Consider the following 17,196-nt stretch of genomic DNA (forward strand, 5'->3'; position numbering starts at 1 on the left):
CAGAATCATGACTTCAAGAAAATGAAAATATTTCACTCAATATACCCAGTGGTACTAATCTTAGTCTACATCAGTTTTTATAGTTACTTTTAAATTATTATAAAACTCCTACATTTTATGTTTCTCCTTTTAAATACAAGCTTATTTTCTTGACATATAAAGATTCAATGAAATCTGTACACAAAAATAGGAGAGATCATAAAATGCATATTCAATTTTAGTACTGAAAGTTTAGAGGCTTCAATGTGGAATGAAATAATTTTCCATATTTCTTTCAAGAAGACTGAAGAAAGAGAATAGCTTAGGACATTAAAATATAGAAAACACTTATATATGAGTAACATTTACCTTCTTCCTAAAGTAAGGATATAATAATAGTAACAATAGGCAGAGAATAAAAACTGACAGTCACTAATCTAAGTACTTTATACATATTAACTCATTTCCACAACTCAGTGAGGTAGGTGCTGTTATTATTCTCACTTTTTTGAGATGAGAGAAAATTATTTACAATAAAAAACCTGAATTAATACATCATTCGTTGTTCTTTATTATTTGTATATATTGAAACATTGATACTCTCAATGTGTAGAAGTAAGGCCCTGTTAAGTTGCATACATAATTTTATAAAACAGATTACCTAAAATACACCTTTATTCTTTTATGCCTCCAGGTTATATAAGTTAGTATTGAGTGTAGAATATACAATAGTCACTGATATCTAATTCATGATAAAATTGAATCAATTTCATCCACCTATGAGAATGGCAATGATGATAAATATAAAGTTGGTTAGTCCACACTAGATCACTTCTTTAAGTCTATTTTTTCAACTATAAAACCTTAGATTTATTCCTCATAAATATTTCAGGGTAAATATGGGTACTTACTTTTCAGGATTTTCTACCTCTTCAGTAACAAAGTTGAGGTAAAACCTAAAAAGATATAAATAAATTACAAGCAATTAATATATTATATGATATTTCAAAGTTTCAAATTTCAAATATTTAAAATCAACCTGAGAATTATGAAAACTTTATAAACAAACATTTATAGTAATATAAAAATGTTCCACAACCAAAAGCTCCCACAAATCATTAAAACATATTGATGGAGTTACTTTTTATTCAACATTTCTATAGAACTATAACATAACTAACAGTAAAGTATTCACATCTGAATGTATGACGATGAATTTTTACTCATTTACACACCCATGGAACCAACAACAAGATCAAGAGATAAAACATTCCAGACACTCTAAACCAGTGGTTCTCAACCTGTGGGTCATGACCTCTTTGGGGGTCAAACAACCCTTTCACAGGGGTCGCCTAAGACCATAGGAAAACACATATATAATTACATATTATTTTTGTGATTAATCACTATGCTTTAATTATGTTCAAATTGTAACAATGAAAATACATCCTCCATATCAGATATTTACATTATGATTCATAACAGTAGCAAAGTTACAGTTATGAAGTAGCAGCAAAAATAATTTCATGGTTGGGGGTCACCACAACATGAGGAACTGTATTAAAGGGTCACGGCATTAGGAAGGTTGAGAACCACTGCTCTAGATGGCTCCCCCATAGGCCTTTCCTGTATCTCCTCCACTCTCCTGCAAAGGCAACCACCATCCTGAGTTTTATCACCGTAGATGAAATGTTTCACTTGTTTCATCACAATGGACTGATATTTGTTTGTATAACTATAATACAATATTTTTTCTTTTGTGTCTGGCTTTTCTGCTGGCCTTTGTGTTTGTGAGTTTCTACATGTGATTCATTCTTTTCCATTACTATACAATCAGCTGGGAGGTACCTTTGGATTACTTTTAATTCATAGCTATTATGGATGTAGGTACTATAAATATGCTTCTACATGTCCTTTCAGGGACCACGCATTCATTTCTCTTGGTTATATGTTCAGAACATGATTGCTGGGTCATAGAATAGATATATGTCAACTGCCAACTCTTTTCTAGCATGATTTGCACCCCCCCACCCCACCCCCAGCAAAAGATGAGATTATCATGTGTCAGTCACGTAGGAAATACGAGTGGGAAACACATAATCTCTGTCCTCAAGGAGTTCATGGTTTATAGAATGGACCATAAGATAGTGTGATACACGTAGGAGACAGTGCTGCAGTGAGGCATTGGCCCAGCCGAGCCTTCGAAGCTGCTTCACATTTACCCTGGGTAAGTGGGGCGAGGGCAGCCCAGACTGAGCAGAGCACATGAGCACGGGGTGTGGGGAGGCGCTGGGCACAGGGCAATGAGTAACAGCTGAGTGCTCTGCACTGCGGCGCAGACAGTGAGAACAGAATTCACGTACACATGGCCTTTCCCTTCTGAGAATCCAGATTTCAATCATGGTAACAAGTCCATCAGAACTTGTAGTGCAACAGAAGTATGACAATAGCCTCACTCAGTTTTAGGGAACCAGCTTTCTAGATATAAACAGAGAGGGCAAGTAGGAACTGAAAATGGGATGAAACATAAATTCTCAATTTGTACTTCTCCCTTTCAATTCTCCCAATGTGCATCCTATCACATAACCTCAAGTCACAAGGCTCTGAGGCTGCTGTTTCTCTTTTTTGTATATTAGGCACACTGTTAGTCATTACACTATAACGTGATAACTGAAGAGAACTTTTTGACTATTTCCCAAGTTCTAAACACTTTTTCTGGGTCTATTACATGACAAGAAGCATTCTTGGCGCATGATTTTACACTCTCAAGTTGTAAGGACTGAAAATAGTACCCTAAAGTAAGAGCCCTAAAGAAATTCAGATTCCTTTTCTTCACTCTGTGACCCCACTTTCCTGTTCAGGAACATCTACCGCCTTGTATGCTTGGCTTCTTTGCCCAACCTAAAGGGACTGCTTGGAGCCTCTTGAAAGACCTGTAGTTCTCTCCCAGGGTTCCAAGAAATAGGACTGACGCAGATGCCGGACTCAACTACACACACTTAGAGCGCTGGATTGTGAAGATGGGAAAACTAAGGACTCATAATGAGGAAAGCTGAACCAAGACCTTTCTACTCCTTCATTTCATAGGCTTAGGACATTTCCACAAAATAAAAGTGATATTTTCAATATATGCTTTGGTTCTCTTAGTATTCCGCAGAAGGTAAAATCCCAATTATATAGGTACACAGAAGCACGGTTCTATAAGTATAAATTCTCCATAATCTAAAACCAAATGGCTGGAATATTAGCCCATCAGCCTTTGATATAATTAAATTTCTTGTGACTTAAAACAAAGATGAGAATATCTGTCACAATTCATCTCTATTCAAAACTTACCTAAATTAACAAGTAGGCAGTGGCTCTTCACGGTTGTTCAAAACAAGGCAACAGACCCAAAATGGAGTCCCTTATGCTAAGCCCGATGTCCCCAAACCAAGACTTAATCATAGTTTCAGCTCTCCCAGAAATGGAATCTGAACCCATGCAATCGGGAACCAGATGACCAGAAGCAGTTAGATCACCTGCCTGATGGCCAGGAAAGTAGCCTTGCAACTACCAACTGGCTTTCACGTCTAGTAGAATAACTGCCTGGTTCCCACTCCCTTCAGCCTATGAAAGTCTTTTATTTTATACCTCTCCTCAGAGTGCCCTGCTCTCTACTAGATGGGATGCTGCCCAATCAGAATTGATGTTTTGCTCAAATAAACTCTTAAAATTGTTAATTTTATCAATTTACCTTTTAACAAGGTTAAGGTGTCAAATATTTTAAAGATGCGTTTTAAGTAGAAACATGAATACCTGAGAAAATAGTAGCAATAAAAATTGATTTAAAATATTAGCAGCTTAAGATATTTTCTTTTTGGGGGTTGGGGGGTGGGTTTCAAAGATATTTTCTAATGACTAGAGTGTACGTTTCTAAAAATAGAGGTTGTAGTTATACCAGGAAGGCAAGCAGCAAGCAATACTTATATCTGGGATATACACTCTGAAGGACTTGATGTGTTTGTTGTAAGCCTGAGGCAATGGGAAGTACTGAAGAAAATGCAAAAAGAAAAAAAAAAATGCACCCAAACTAAAAAATATTTCCAGGCTTCTCGTGTCAAAAATAACCAGTTCCTTCTTAACACTTGATTCAGGAACATATTTTTCAACAATATTAAGCAAGAAAGGACCTACTTATGAAAAAAGGAACATAATTGCAAATATTTGACATAGCTTCAGAGAACAGAGAAAAGGAAAGGGCTTGGGGCAGGGTGGCGGGAAGGAGAAAGCTTCTTATTTTGGTCCAAACATTCGCCTCCCGCGGGAAATACACCTTTATGTCTCCTCGCCTCTAGCAAATGAATCCAGAGCATCCTGGTTGCTTCACATCTCGTCCAGGTCTCCCGGGAATGTTCACAAGGCCTGTTGTTCCATCTTTGCCAGGATTGTGTATAAAAGGCACTGACAATGCATTCCAGGACCCAACAATGTGAATTATTTTTAAAAGAAGCTTATTCTTTAGATTAGATTTGAAACAATGGTACAAAATAATCCCAGCAGGTGCTTTAGAAAGACCAAATCCAACTGAGGATAGGATTTAAAATGAAGAAAAAAAGACACTGAAAGCCTATTTTCTATCGCACAGTTAAAAAAACAAAAAGCCTACCCCCACCAATATTTAGCTTTGGGTCAAGTACGGGGCTGAAATTGGTGGAGTGTTCCTTGGGCCGCAAGGGAAATGAGCAGACATATTTCTCTGAATATAGACATTGGCAAGAATATAAAAGTTGTTCTGACCTAACTCTGTGACCTGGCTGGGTTAATGATTTCTTTCCCCTTAATTGTGTTTCTGTGAAGGGGTTTTTATCATTCTAAAAAGGTTCTGCACTCCTCGCAGCCAAAATCTTCCCATATTCACATCCAAGGTTTGGCAGTGCTTTGCTCCTATTCAATATGTGGGAGGTGAAATGGCAGCAGAGCAAGGCCTACAGGACAGCCAGGGTCTGGCTGCTTTGGCTTCCACCCGAGGTGGTTAAGTTCCCATGACAATCGCTGCTTCCTTCGTCAGATGCGGTCACAGCGGCCGCAGAGGGAGTGCAGGCTCACGCATGGTGCCCCATTTCTAATTCCACAGCCCCAGTCTCACGAATTGATCATGAAAGTCAGAGAGAGGTCAGAGAGGCAGGATCACATTTAGAAAGTGACTAAACCTCCCTCTCCCTGGGAAGTCTTTTAGTCTCCTTCTTGCTCCGTTTATATCCAGATATTAACTTCTCCCCTGGAACTCCAAGCCAACAACAGACTATGTCTCCCAAACTCAGCTTCATTTTTCTAAGACCGATGGCCATGGATGAACAGCCAGGCTATTTTGTACCTATACACAAAGCCTCATTCAGGTAGCATAACGACCTGTTATCATAATATAGTTACTCATCTGTCTCCTGCATAAGTCACTTGCATCAGGTAACATTTCATTCAAAGTCCTGGCCTTAATTTCCAGTATTATGACTGAATCTTCAGGTATATAAGAAAATTAACAGTTTCCTGTTCTTTTAAATGGAGTTAGACATGAGAATTATATGGGTAAATGCATAAGTAAAGGTTCATGTGAACCCATTTACCCTATAAACAGCGTTGAGATAAATTTTTAGGCCCAGTGTGGAGCTAACTACTCAATCCCCCTCAAAACCAAGAAAACTCTGGGCTCTATATTATTTCCTTCTTCCTTATTCATGTTCTATTTTTCTCTCTTCCTTGTTCCTTATTCTTTATTCGATAAAAGCTTCCTGTCTGTACTCCATTGTGCAGTTCTGTGGGCTCTTGAGAGCAGAGACTGCCCACTTCATGAAGGGTTAAATTGAGGTTGTTTGTACTGTCTACATTATCTTTTTAAATCGCTTTTAAAAGAGTAACATTTTGGGTTCAATATCAATAACACTAAAAAACAAGGTAATAAGATAATTCAAAATGAAAAGAGTCTTTATTCATAAAGAAATCTATCAGCCCTCAAAAGCCCACAGAAGTGGAGATTTGCTCCACATGATTCAGGAGGTCTGAATATTCAGTAGCGGGCAGTGGGGGAGTGAGTGAGGCAGAAGAATATTTTAATATCCCGTGGGAACAGAGGCATGGTCCTCAGAAGCAAAAGAAACTTCATTCAATAGAATTAATCAAGTCTCCCTGGTGACAATCTCCACATTCCACATTCCTGATTGAATACTGCCAGGCTCCCAACACTTGGCTCCAGCTGAAAGCTCCTGCCACCTCCCCAACTTGGCGCTAGAGTCTCGGGGTGACCGTCCCGGCAGCTTGGCTGACGCCCGGGGCTGCAGAGTTCTGATCCAGGCTGAAGAGTCACAGAATAGTGGATTCTGCTGCTAACTCTGATCACAGCTCGGCTCTTTTCTCTGACCAGCACCACATTGTGCTTTGGGCAAAAATTTAAAAAGACTTCAAAATACCAAGGGATTCAAGACTACTGCTTACACACAGTGGCGATAAAAATAATCTGGAAATATACAAATATTTTATGACAGACTCCTTAGAGCTACAATTTTCTAACAACCTTCAACAATTTTGATGTTTAAATAATACTTTTATACTGAGCGGACTTTCTAGCTGAAGTCACTTCAACTAAATCTTTACTAGATCCGTGATTTTCAACCAATGCACCACAAGAATTTTTAAAACACACAATACCTGCCTATTCAGTCATGGGCACTGACCTCTATTTCCCTTCCATTGTCAAATAAAAATATGACAACAGCCAAAACAATAATCATCCAGTATGAGTAAATCAAAATTATATCTGTTTTTTTGTCAGGTTGGTAAAAAATAAATATTTTGGTGTGCCACAGAATTTTAGTACTTAGTTTATGTGAGCCATGAGATTGAAAATCACTGTACTAGATGAATAAAATTTAATTAGGAATAATGCCACTCTTACCCACATTATTGTTAGTCAAATTTCCGAACAAAGCAAGGCATAAATACGAAGCTCTAATGCTTCAACCAGAATGGTATTATAGTTGGACATGCCCTCAAAGGAAAAGTACCCCCACGGTGTCGTGATTTTAATGAACTTTGCTATATATTTTGTTTTCCAATTTGAGTACATTTTAAGGAATTTGTAAGGTTCTTTAAAATGGAACAGATTATTGCATTATCTTGGCTTCTCCTTCCCTGCTTTTAGAGTACCATTTTACCTCCCGGGAACAGCTTATTTATTTCTATATCTGAATTATGTCTTTCTCATGGAAAGGTGGGGAAAAATCAATCCCTATTCATAAATACCCTTGAAGGTGCAGCTGTCAGGCTTTCTGACAAGCAGCAATCCTTACTATCTTGTGGCACTATTATGTCCTTACTGATCCACACTTACAAATGATTTGTACTGGTTCTTAAGACCTGGCCTTTGTTTTTTATAACATTAGGCTAAGTCAAGTGGTCACTTTGACTGGAAACCTATCACATTTCCGTTAAGTTACACGCACAGGGACTGGCCTGGTGGAGGGAGCCACACCATCTTTTTCCCTTCAAGTAAAGGAAATCACAGTGGATATGACTATTCATATTTGCCTAGCACTTCGCCTGGCAATAAATGAAAATATTCGATTAATGAACTAGACGAACCACCATCTAGAGAGATGAACTTACCAGCCAGCATATGCATACATTCCATAATAAAAAGCCAGTGGCAGGCCCATAATACTCGCATCTCTTCCTGAAAAGGCATCTTTGAAGTGCTGGGTCTGTCCTGCAATGAGAAGAGAAAGATTTGAAGAGTTTTCCCAGAACCGGTTATTGTTCACTATTTAACTATAAACACGAGGAAGGGGCAAGAGGGGGTGAGATATAAACTGTTTCTGTCCTAGATTTCTTACCCTCCGCTCATCGCCAACATTATCTTTTAATACTTTACATATTCTAGAGACGGAATCCCTAAAGCATATTGATAATCACTAACACTACTTCACTTCTCTTTTAATAAAATTACAGAAAAGAGGAAAACGGGATTTTAAAAATCCCTTGTCGGTGTGTGCCTCTACTCTTGACAGACTCTGGCCATGAACGAAGGATCTTTGGTAACCCATCGTTCAAAGGCGTATGATAGAACTCTTTAAAGTGATGACAATGCAGTTGAACGCTAAGGATGAAATATCCATGGGTCTCTTCTCAAGGAGGAGGTGGCAGGAAAGCCCAGAATCACTTTGTCCCATCATTTAACTTGTTGCTTTTCCCCTGGAGCTCATCAGACACCAACAGGAAGGGCGTAGAAAACTGTGCAGCTAAACCTGCTCCACGGCCCTCCCTCAGCCTCTCGGGAGCGCGGCCAGGCCCACTAGTTTAAGTATTATGATTGACACTATCAGTCTATGGCTGCTGTCACCCTAAAACACCAGAGTAGAGGAATTGGGACAGAGGCTATAGGGCATGCGAAGTTAAAAAAGATTTACTATCAAGCCCTGTGCAGAGAAAGTCTGCAGAATCTGTTCTAGAAAATGGCTCGATTCCTTCTAGAAACACTGAGAACAAATTATACTGAACGCTAAACTAGATACGTGGTAACACATTTTTCACCAACATGTGGATCGAACACTTTCATTGACCACATTTTTCTCTACTTTGTGAATCATAATGGGCCCCTTTCTTGTGCATCTTTTGGATAATTACCAAAAGACAAAAATTCACATTTAGTTAGCCAATATTCTAAGTTAAGCATAAGAGAGTCCTTCCCAAAGAAAATAGCAAGGGAGATTACCTGAACAGAAACTGTGACATTATTTCAAAATTGGTCTCCACATAAGTCAATTAAAGGAGGTGGCTGAGATACGAGACCTCTGTTCACTCAAACCTCAGTTGCTGCTTGGGTTGCCCGGCAACAACATATATATCAATATAATATGTGTGAGTTTTGAGACCAAAAGTAGCAGAGAATGTTGAGTTACACACTAAATGATTTCTCCCTCGATGCATCCAATTCCCAAATGTAGCTCAATTTTTTAAATGATACAGTGAAATTTGGAAATGGCTGCATCACTAGAACATCTCTGCGTCCTCATAAAAGGGAACTATAAATGCTGGCACTCAGGTAAAAACACCTGGTGCATTTATTTTTATCATGATCTGTGGTCTACTTGACCTAAAGAGACAATATTCATAATAGTGTAGCACTGAATAATCAATAAGAGAAACCAAGCTTTATAAAGATCAGGTCCCAAGCAAATATCCGGAGAAATGCCACTTTGAGAGTATTACAGAAGAGAAGCATTGCTGAAGTTCAGGAGTATCTTGGCTGCATAACAGAGGTTTCGGGAAGATGAAGGTCATGGTACTCAAAGGAAAGTTTAACACATCCTCCTAAGTAAACACAGACCACAGACTATATTTAGGATCTGAGATCTGATGAGTAGAAGTAAACGCACAATCTGTATCAGTAAAAATGTTTTTCTTCCTTGAGTTTCAAATTAATGTGAGACATATGTGATTAAGCTAGAGATCAAGAAAATCACCATTTTATAGCAACAGAGTAAATATACCTGCTAAGAATGCTCTCCAAAATGTTAAAACTAACTTTAAATGTGGTGATACTCTCAAGGCATTTCTCAGATTAGATAGATGAGGAAGCCTGGCCACACCAAGCATTGATATCATAAGATTTAACTAAAGGATCATTCTGGTGTAAAGTGCTGAAAAAGATCCAAAAGATACCTCATGACTTCTGCTCTCCAGGAATTTGCAGGGCAGTAACATTGGGGCAACTTCCTCTCGTCTCACACACATCCATAAGTAAGTGGTAAAAACTGGCCACAATCTTACATTACACCAAACAGATACAGAAAGAAGAGTCTCTTCGTTTTCGAGGGTGGTAGGTTATTGTTTGGAACCTAAACGAGAACTAAAGGAGGGTCCGTGACCCAGAGTTTCTGCACTTTCCAAAAACAGAAGAAACTTTCTAGAGAAGACTCGTGACAAGAGTCAGCCCAGGAGAAGAAAGCACTCCCAAAACAGATTCTTCTCCCTCCATTTCTCCTGGATCAGATAAAAGATGAAGAGGCCGGCTCCGAGGAGACCACGGGAATGAGAGCCAGCGCTTGCCTTCTCTCTACTGTGCCCCCTCTGAGTTGGCTGAGGTTGCTGGATCCGAGGAAAACATCACCCTGGGAGAGCTCTAGGAGCTCCCGTTGGGCTTCTGTAATGGACAACAGCAACTCCTTTCCCGGCTACCGGGGCACGATCTTTCCCCGTTGGTTATTGTTTAATGCCTCTGCCATTTTGCTGAATCTGGGCATTTCCTTTTGCCACGTGTAATTCTGCTGCGCCCTTATTAAACTTCTCAATAAATTCCTTTTCTTGGAACTGACAGCGTCCGTGTAAACATTAAATACTTAACATGCCCAAGTCATACATCACTCCCTTACAATTGCATCTCACGTTCCTATTTATTTCCTGAAAGCATGCCCTTTGCTAAATAAAGAACTTACCTGGACCTGCTTTCCAACAGTCTCCACCGAATCCAAGCTACCGCATGTACCTCCCTCCCGAAAATCTCTGAAACTCTATAGACAACACCGCCCCTTCACCCAACTCATTTTTCTTGGGGAACAATCAACTCTATCCTGCAAGTACTCCAGAAAACAGTGTTACGTTTCCATAGAAAAGCAGAGTTCACATTAAAAATAATGTAACAATACAAATTAAGTTTTCACAATGAGTTTTGTCAGATAACACTTGGGTTTTAGGGGTGCTACTCCCGTATCTGACTCCCCTTCAGTCCAGATTCCATTCTCAAGGTAACAGGAAGAGTAAACATAAAGGAAAAGAAGTATTGATCATCTTTCATCACTTTCCAGACACCTTTAATCTTCACTACTATCCTTGAACTACTTTAAAGTACAAATAAGAGGACATATGTATCCACAGCTTAATAGCAGACTTTTTTTTCCACTTTGAGTTTTCACTTCAAACAGTTTATACCGAGAGCAGATTCACAGATGCCTTATTTTTTTTTTTTTTTTTTTTTGCTTGGCCTCGTCTCAATGCTCTTGTTGCCATTTAGCTCTAAATACCAACCCATCCTCAGTGAAGCAGCCTTTCATATCAATTAGACAACAGTACAGAGTCTAGGTTCTACCAGCAGAGACTAATTAAGGGATGCCGCCAGTGCAAGCGGAAGTTAATGGTAGAAGAGACCAAAAGCGGGCGCGTACTTGAAAAGGCATTTATTTTTCGGTCTGTACCTTTAATTAGCTGCATAACTCCAGGGACTATAATTATCAGAATTGCTATGAGCTTGCAGAAGGTTAGGAAAATCTGAATCCGGGCGCTCCAGCTGACACTCATGCTATTGAGGACCATCACTACAGCTGCAAAAAAGAAAAGAAAAGATGGAAAAAGAAGTTACAAAAGGAGACTCCTCGTTGGCGTGAAGACATCGTGGGCCCTGACTACTCTGAGGGCCGCCCACGAACCAGAGGTGCTGGTGTGACCGGGAAGCATTTTGGAAATGCAGGAACTCAGGCACTGCCCCAGACCCAAGGAACACAACTCTGCATGGCAACCAGATCTCTAGGTGACTTTTATGCACATTAAAGTTCGAGAAGCTTTTAGATTAAAACCTCCGGACAAAAAGAAGTCATCTCTCATTCTTTTATGACATATGAGTGAACATATATTGTCGTGCCTTAGTGATTGTATAAAAATATCTTCTAAGCAAATCCTGAGTCACCACCACATGCAGGCAGAACGCGGGAGGTGACTTCAGCCTGATACGGCAGCCACTGTTTCCTCCCTCAGAGACCGGACTCTTCGTCACCTCCCAGGGCCAGTCACACTCAGCAAGCAGTAAGACGTCAGGAACTTGGCTGGGACCTCATTCTTTCCTCACGGGACCAGCCTCAGCCAGCGCCTTTGGTTTTCCTCTCCACTTTCCAATTAGCACGTCAAAGAGTGACTTGCGGCCTACCCGAAATGAAGAGGCTTCCAAGGCAGGGTCTGGGACTTGGGGAAAAAACGTTAAGTGATGTGTCCAGAACTGTGTGCAGGCTGGGACGCACGCTGGGTCTGAAGCCAGCGGGACTACCCTTTCTTAAGCACGCTGTCTGCTGGTTCCTGAGCGGCACTCTCCTGTCCTCTCTCTGGAGCCGCGCTGGGGACCATGACAAACTCAAGGACAGAACAAGCGGTCTTCGGCTCCGTGTTGCTCATATCCAGCTTCACATCTGGCCCAGGCAGACAACCAGTGCAGTTTTGCTGAATGAATGAATGAATGAGCTGGATGCTCGGTTTTAAAAACACAAACACTGCCTTCGGCCAAAGAGACATGAAATGAACGGTGATACTTGACAATGCTGCCTCCTCTGCTCCCTGGAATAGCTGAGGCTATTCTAGACAGCGGATGTCAGCCTTACGCTCTTGACAAAACCTTTCACTTAGTGGTATCCACGCCCCTCCGCCACCCCCCCACAAAGCTACCCCATACCTGATATTTGCAGTTATCATCTATAAGCTTTATTTGTCAAAGGTATAGTCCCCCTAAACAAATAACAAGAATGCATGAAGGTACTTCCCCGGGGATAAAAACGAAACACAGCATTGTTAAAGTTGCAGAAGGAAGTTTTTCTTAGGCACGGCAATATGCTGCCCTCATACTTTCCATTGTTTGACATAATCCTGAACTCATTTCAGAATTTCAGGTCCAGTACAAATGTTATCGACTTAATAACCTAGACCTCTAAAGGAAGGCTGACTGAGGTAGAACTTTTTAATTGTTTACTATGCAGACATTCACAATCATGATACGATAAATATTTACTACATGGAAGGGCGTTCATGAAATAACACTGGCCAGTACAGCAAGCGACAGAGATGGATGGATAAACCGATAGACGCACACAAAGATGGGAAGAACATTTTAAAACTCTAAAAATTATTTACCAAAACATTCACAGAAGGTACCTATAGATGATAGAACACTAAAGGCGGCTCAAGCCTCTGCTCTATCCAAGCATGCAGAGGCTGCACGGAACTCCAGCTGCAAGGCACCTCTGAGACCTGAAGGACACAGCCGGATAAGCCACAGGGCACCGCGCAGAGGCACCGCGAAGATCCTCCCGTGGCTGAAACTGCTGTTGTGTCCCACGTCCTTATAGAGAAAAAACACGTTGCTTATCCAACAATATTGAAAGGGGATTTGAGAGTCACTAAACGCAAGAGTGTCCTGAGTCTCTGAAACAAATAATACCTACTTTGTTTTTTATACACTATTGACCCATAATGTAATCATCAAAGAAATCTGTGCAAGCTCTCTAGTCCTAGCATTACTTTCTTCAAATAATAATTGCTAATTTCACACATTAAGAACTCTTTCTATAAATTGGGGATGATGATGATGATGATGATGATGATGATGACAATTTTTATTTTGTTTATCTTAAGTGTTACCACAATGAAAATGCAGGAACATAAGAGTTTTTGTCACTTATTTATGAAGTTCCCTAAGAACTGAAACGCATCCAGGAAAGCCATCTGTATGAGTCCTGGAGGTAAGAAATACATATCTGAAGAGGATGTTTAAGGGGTGTGTTAAGGACTGACTCTGTCATTTAAGGACTGGCAAGTATATCTTGCTGCAATTCTGCAACTCAGGTCTGTTTTTGCTTTTGCAGAGTGAGATCACTGAGCCTGGATATACTGGCCTTTCTCCCAGGTTCCGGCTCTCCCTGGCTTCTGACGTCTGACTGTCCCACGCTACGCTGAATGCTGTATTGATGCTACACGGTCAAGCTAACTTGCGTTGTCTCATTGTTTTTGGTAACAGTTGCCTGGACTGCCTTGATCTCTTCCTTAGTATTTATTTTCTCAATGCACTATCTCAGAGAAGATGTATAACAATAAAAAGAGAGTCTGTATTTAGGATCTCACCATTGGAAATAAAAATTAAAAGCATTACATAAATGTGTAATTGCACAGAAACTTCATGTCTTTAATATGACCTTTTATTCTCTTTTTCCTTTTTGATTCAAACCGGCCTCATCCAGCACCCTGACTCCCCTGCCTCCCCCTCCCTTACACATTCAGTCCCTTAAGCACTAAGTCCTCAGGACAATGAGGTTCCGATCTGCATCAAATAACCTCAGGAACAAAGCTTCAGGTCTGTCGACCCCAGAGACAGAGATCTGGTCAAACTAGAGATACCATCCAGGCCCCAGCTGTGTTTCAGCTCCAGGCCCAGAAAAGCAGCAAAACCAGACAAAGCCGTGCCATGGCTGACGTCAGGGCCAGATGCGCTGACCGACTACCCCTGCCCTAGCACTGACCCATCAGTACAAACCACGACACTGACCACAACCCTAACTCCCTTAGTCACTGTGGTAATGATCTTTCCCCTGTAAAACCCACCCCCTGGAAGCCATTGGGGAGCCAGGTCTTGTCTCTGAGCATGAGCCACTTCCTAAAAAATAAACCTTACTTTCTCTGCGGCAAACTCCTATTTGTGTCTTATTGGGCTTTGATACATGAAGGACCCCATCAGTCTGGTAAGAAATGTCAACTACTATTATGTGGCAGACATTGTGCAATGATTTTCCACAGATAATGTTATTTAATTGTCGTATCTCTATGCCGTGGTTACCATCACGGGCCTTATTTTTCAGATGAGACTCAGGACATTACATAACGTGCTTACGTTCACATAGGTAAGTGTGAAGATAGGACTGGAGTCTGAAGTCCATACTTCTGCCACTTGTTCCAGGTAACAAGGAGGAAGTAGCTCAAAAGACATATATGATCTCACTCGTACAGCTAGTTCCTCCAGACTCCTGGTGCCTCCTCCTCTCTGCTAAGGTTCATGTTTGCCTTGGCTGGGCCTTCAGGACACTTTGATGCCATGTTTGACTTGTTGCCCTCCTGAAGAAAATGACTGTTGTCTGCAGTACTTGCGTATTTCAGTTCTATGCATACCTACCCAAGACCCGGATCTCTTGGTACTTTGGTGACGGTAGAGAAGGAATAAGTATAGCTAGACTTCCGAAGATGAAACAAAGCTACTCCACGTGCTATATTTGAAATGCTAGCACAGAATGGGCCTAGATTTTCGTTCATGTAAGTCGCTGGTGCCAGGGGATACAGTTTCAGAAAAGAAAATACACTAACACATTTGTAGAACTGGCTAATTTTTTTTCTCACCATGAAATCTTTTTTTTTTTTTTTTTTTTTTTTTGCTTCCCCTAATTATTCCCATAGGTATGAGAAGCTGGGCAGGGCTGTTTACTCACCCACATAAACTAAACTCTTCCAGACTCAGAAAGGCTGTTAGGGATGGGTCTGGGACTAGATCTCCCATTCTGAGAAAATATTTTCATTAGGGTTTAGTTTCAGAAAACCAGAACAACAGACAAAATGTCATTTTAAACACTCAGCATATGTACCTCAATGCCTCTTGAAACTATAAAAATAGTGAAAATTAATGGGGTTCTGTAGAAGGTAAAGGAGTAAAGTCAGTGTTGGGCTAGAGCAGAGTGCCACGTGTGAAGGTAAGATTTCCAATTACATGTCCATGTGCTTGACATGTCTATGGAGAGATGCTTGGACAAGCACAGCTTCCCACCTTTATTAATTCGACAGAAATGAAATAAGAGTCCAGATGCTCCTGTACTTATGATGGGGTTACATTTGGGTAAACCTGTTTTTAAGATGAAAATATTCTAAGTCAAAAATGCATTTAATACATCTGACCTACCGCACACCATTGCTTAGCCAAGTCTACCTTAAATGTGCTCAGATTACAATAAAAAAGCAAATAAACAAAAATCCCTGGCAACTCAGTCCACAGAAGAGTGTGGCGTGTTGCCCCTGGTGACTGGGTGTCTCGCTGCTGCACTCGCCACCCCTGTCCGGCATCATGAGAGAATCCTACCAATTATCACTGGGCCGAGAAACAGTAAAATCCAAATGCGAAGTATGGCTTCTACTGAATGCATATTGCTATCACATCATCATAAAGGCCAAAAATGAAAAGTCAAACCACTGTAAGTCGGTACCTCTGTACTTTTTAAAGGGCTGGGGGTGAGGAGCAGGTTAGCATTTAGGAACTCCCCACCCCAACCGAACTCTCCATTCTCGAATGGTTGGCTAACATTTCAAAACACTTCACATTCCTTTGTTCTATGATTTAATTATAAGACAGCTCTTCTATACTTGAACTAGAAATTTCAAACTACCACAAACTATTTCCTTCTCTGGGAAACACAAGGAAGTAGTTCCTACAATTAAACTCTGTTTTCTGCATTTTGCTGACCTTCCACCCCTAAGAGGCAGAAAATCACCTGTCCTTGCTTTGAATAATGCAGATGGTGAGAGATCTGGCCCCAGGAAACTGTCTCCTTCTCTGTCCCATCTCCACTTCCTGTTGCTTATTAGAGCTAAGATAATTTCACCTTCCCAATTAGACCATTGATTTACAGCACCTCCCACTGAGTTATAAGAATATCCGGCTTTCTCTTTTAGTGCTTCTGATTACAGGAACACATTTCCTCAGAATTTCAAGCTTGCAAAAGGAACATGAGAATTTATAAACAAATATTATAATAATGGCAGAAATAGGAAGAAATGCCTAGCTTCAGCCAAGGTTTACTCAGCCTTTTTGTTAAATGACTGTTCTATCACAATGTACTTAGTTATCCTTACATATCATTGCTTTAAATTTTTGGTTTGAATGGTTACCACTCACTCCCCTAAACTTCAAATTTTCCCTGAAAAAAGTTTAATAAAATTTAGATATTGAAGAAAATGATCATCCAGACTTACTAAAATAGTAATGTGTTATCTACACAACTCATATCAAGGCCGAAGTGGGAAATATTTGTGGGTGTGTACATGTTCACAGAGAATCTACTTAAAGTTTGCTAGTTATGGCTTTTCATTAGTAACTTTTACTAGCAATTTACAGAGCTCTCAACACCATCCCTACTTTCCTCTATTCAAATATTATACTTGTGATATGCTTCTGCCTCAGTCAATCTAGGGACAAGAATATAATGGTCACAACATTTGCTATTAGTCCATCCCTTAGTGGAAGACCAAATTTATCAAGAATCTTCTATGGGCAATTCTGCTAAAGCTCTTAAAAAATATGACATAATTCCATCTTTCTATAGCCACTCAAGATAGATTATCTTTGCACAGGTATTTTACCAATAAATAAAACTGACACTTAAAGTGGTTTAATATTTATGC

The 17,196-nt window shown here is 40.2% G+C and overlaps 1 protein-coding gene across 1 annotated transcript in view; it reads right to left on the bottom strand.

Annotated features, from left to right (window-relative positions):
- SLC7A11 (solute carrier family 7 member 11) overlaps positions 1–17,196 on the bottom strand; it is a 66,820-nt gene that overhangs the window by 39,216 nt on the left and 10,408 nt on the right. Inside the window, exons 4-6 of the mRNA XM_090288730.1 lie at positions 11,202–11,327; positions 7,618–7,717; positions 891–935 (exon numbers count right to left, since the gene is read on the bottom strand). Coding sequence (XP_090144856.1) covers positions 891–935; positions 7,618–7,717; positions 11,202–11,327 — 271 coding nt within the window. The remainder of the gene's footprint in view (positions 1–890; positions 936–7,617; positions 7,718–11,201; positions 11,328–17,196) is intronic.

This window comes from Furipterus horrens, unplaced genomic scaffold (genome assembly GCF_987537825.1).
Source record: "Furipterus horrens unplaced genomic scaffold, mFurHor1.1.pri manual_scaffold_10, whole genome shotgun sequence".
Classification (NCBI taxonomy): Eukaryota; Metazoa; Chordata; class Mammalia; order Chiroptera; family Furipteridae; genus Furipterus; species Furipterus horrens.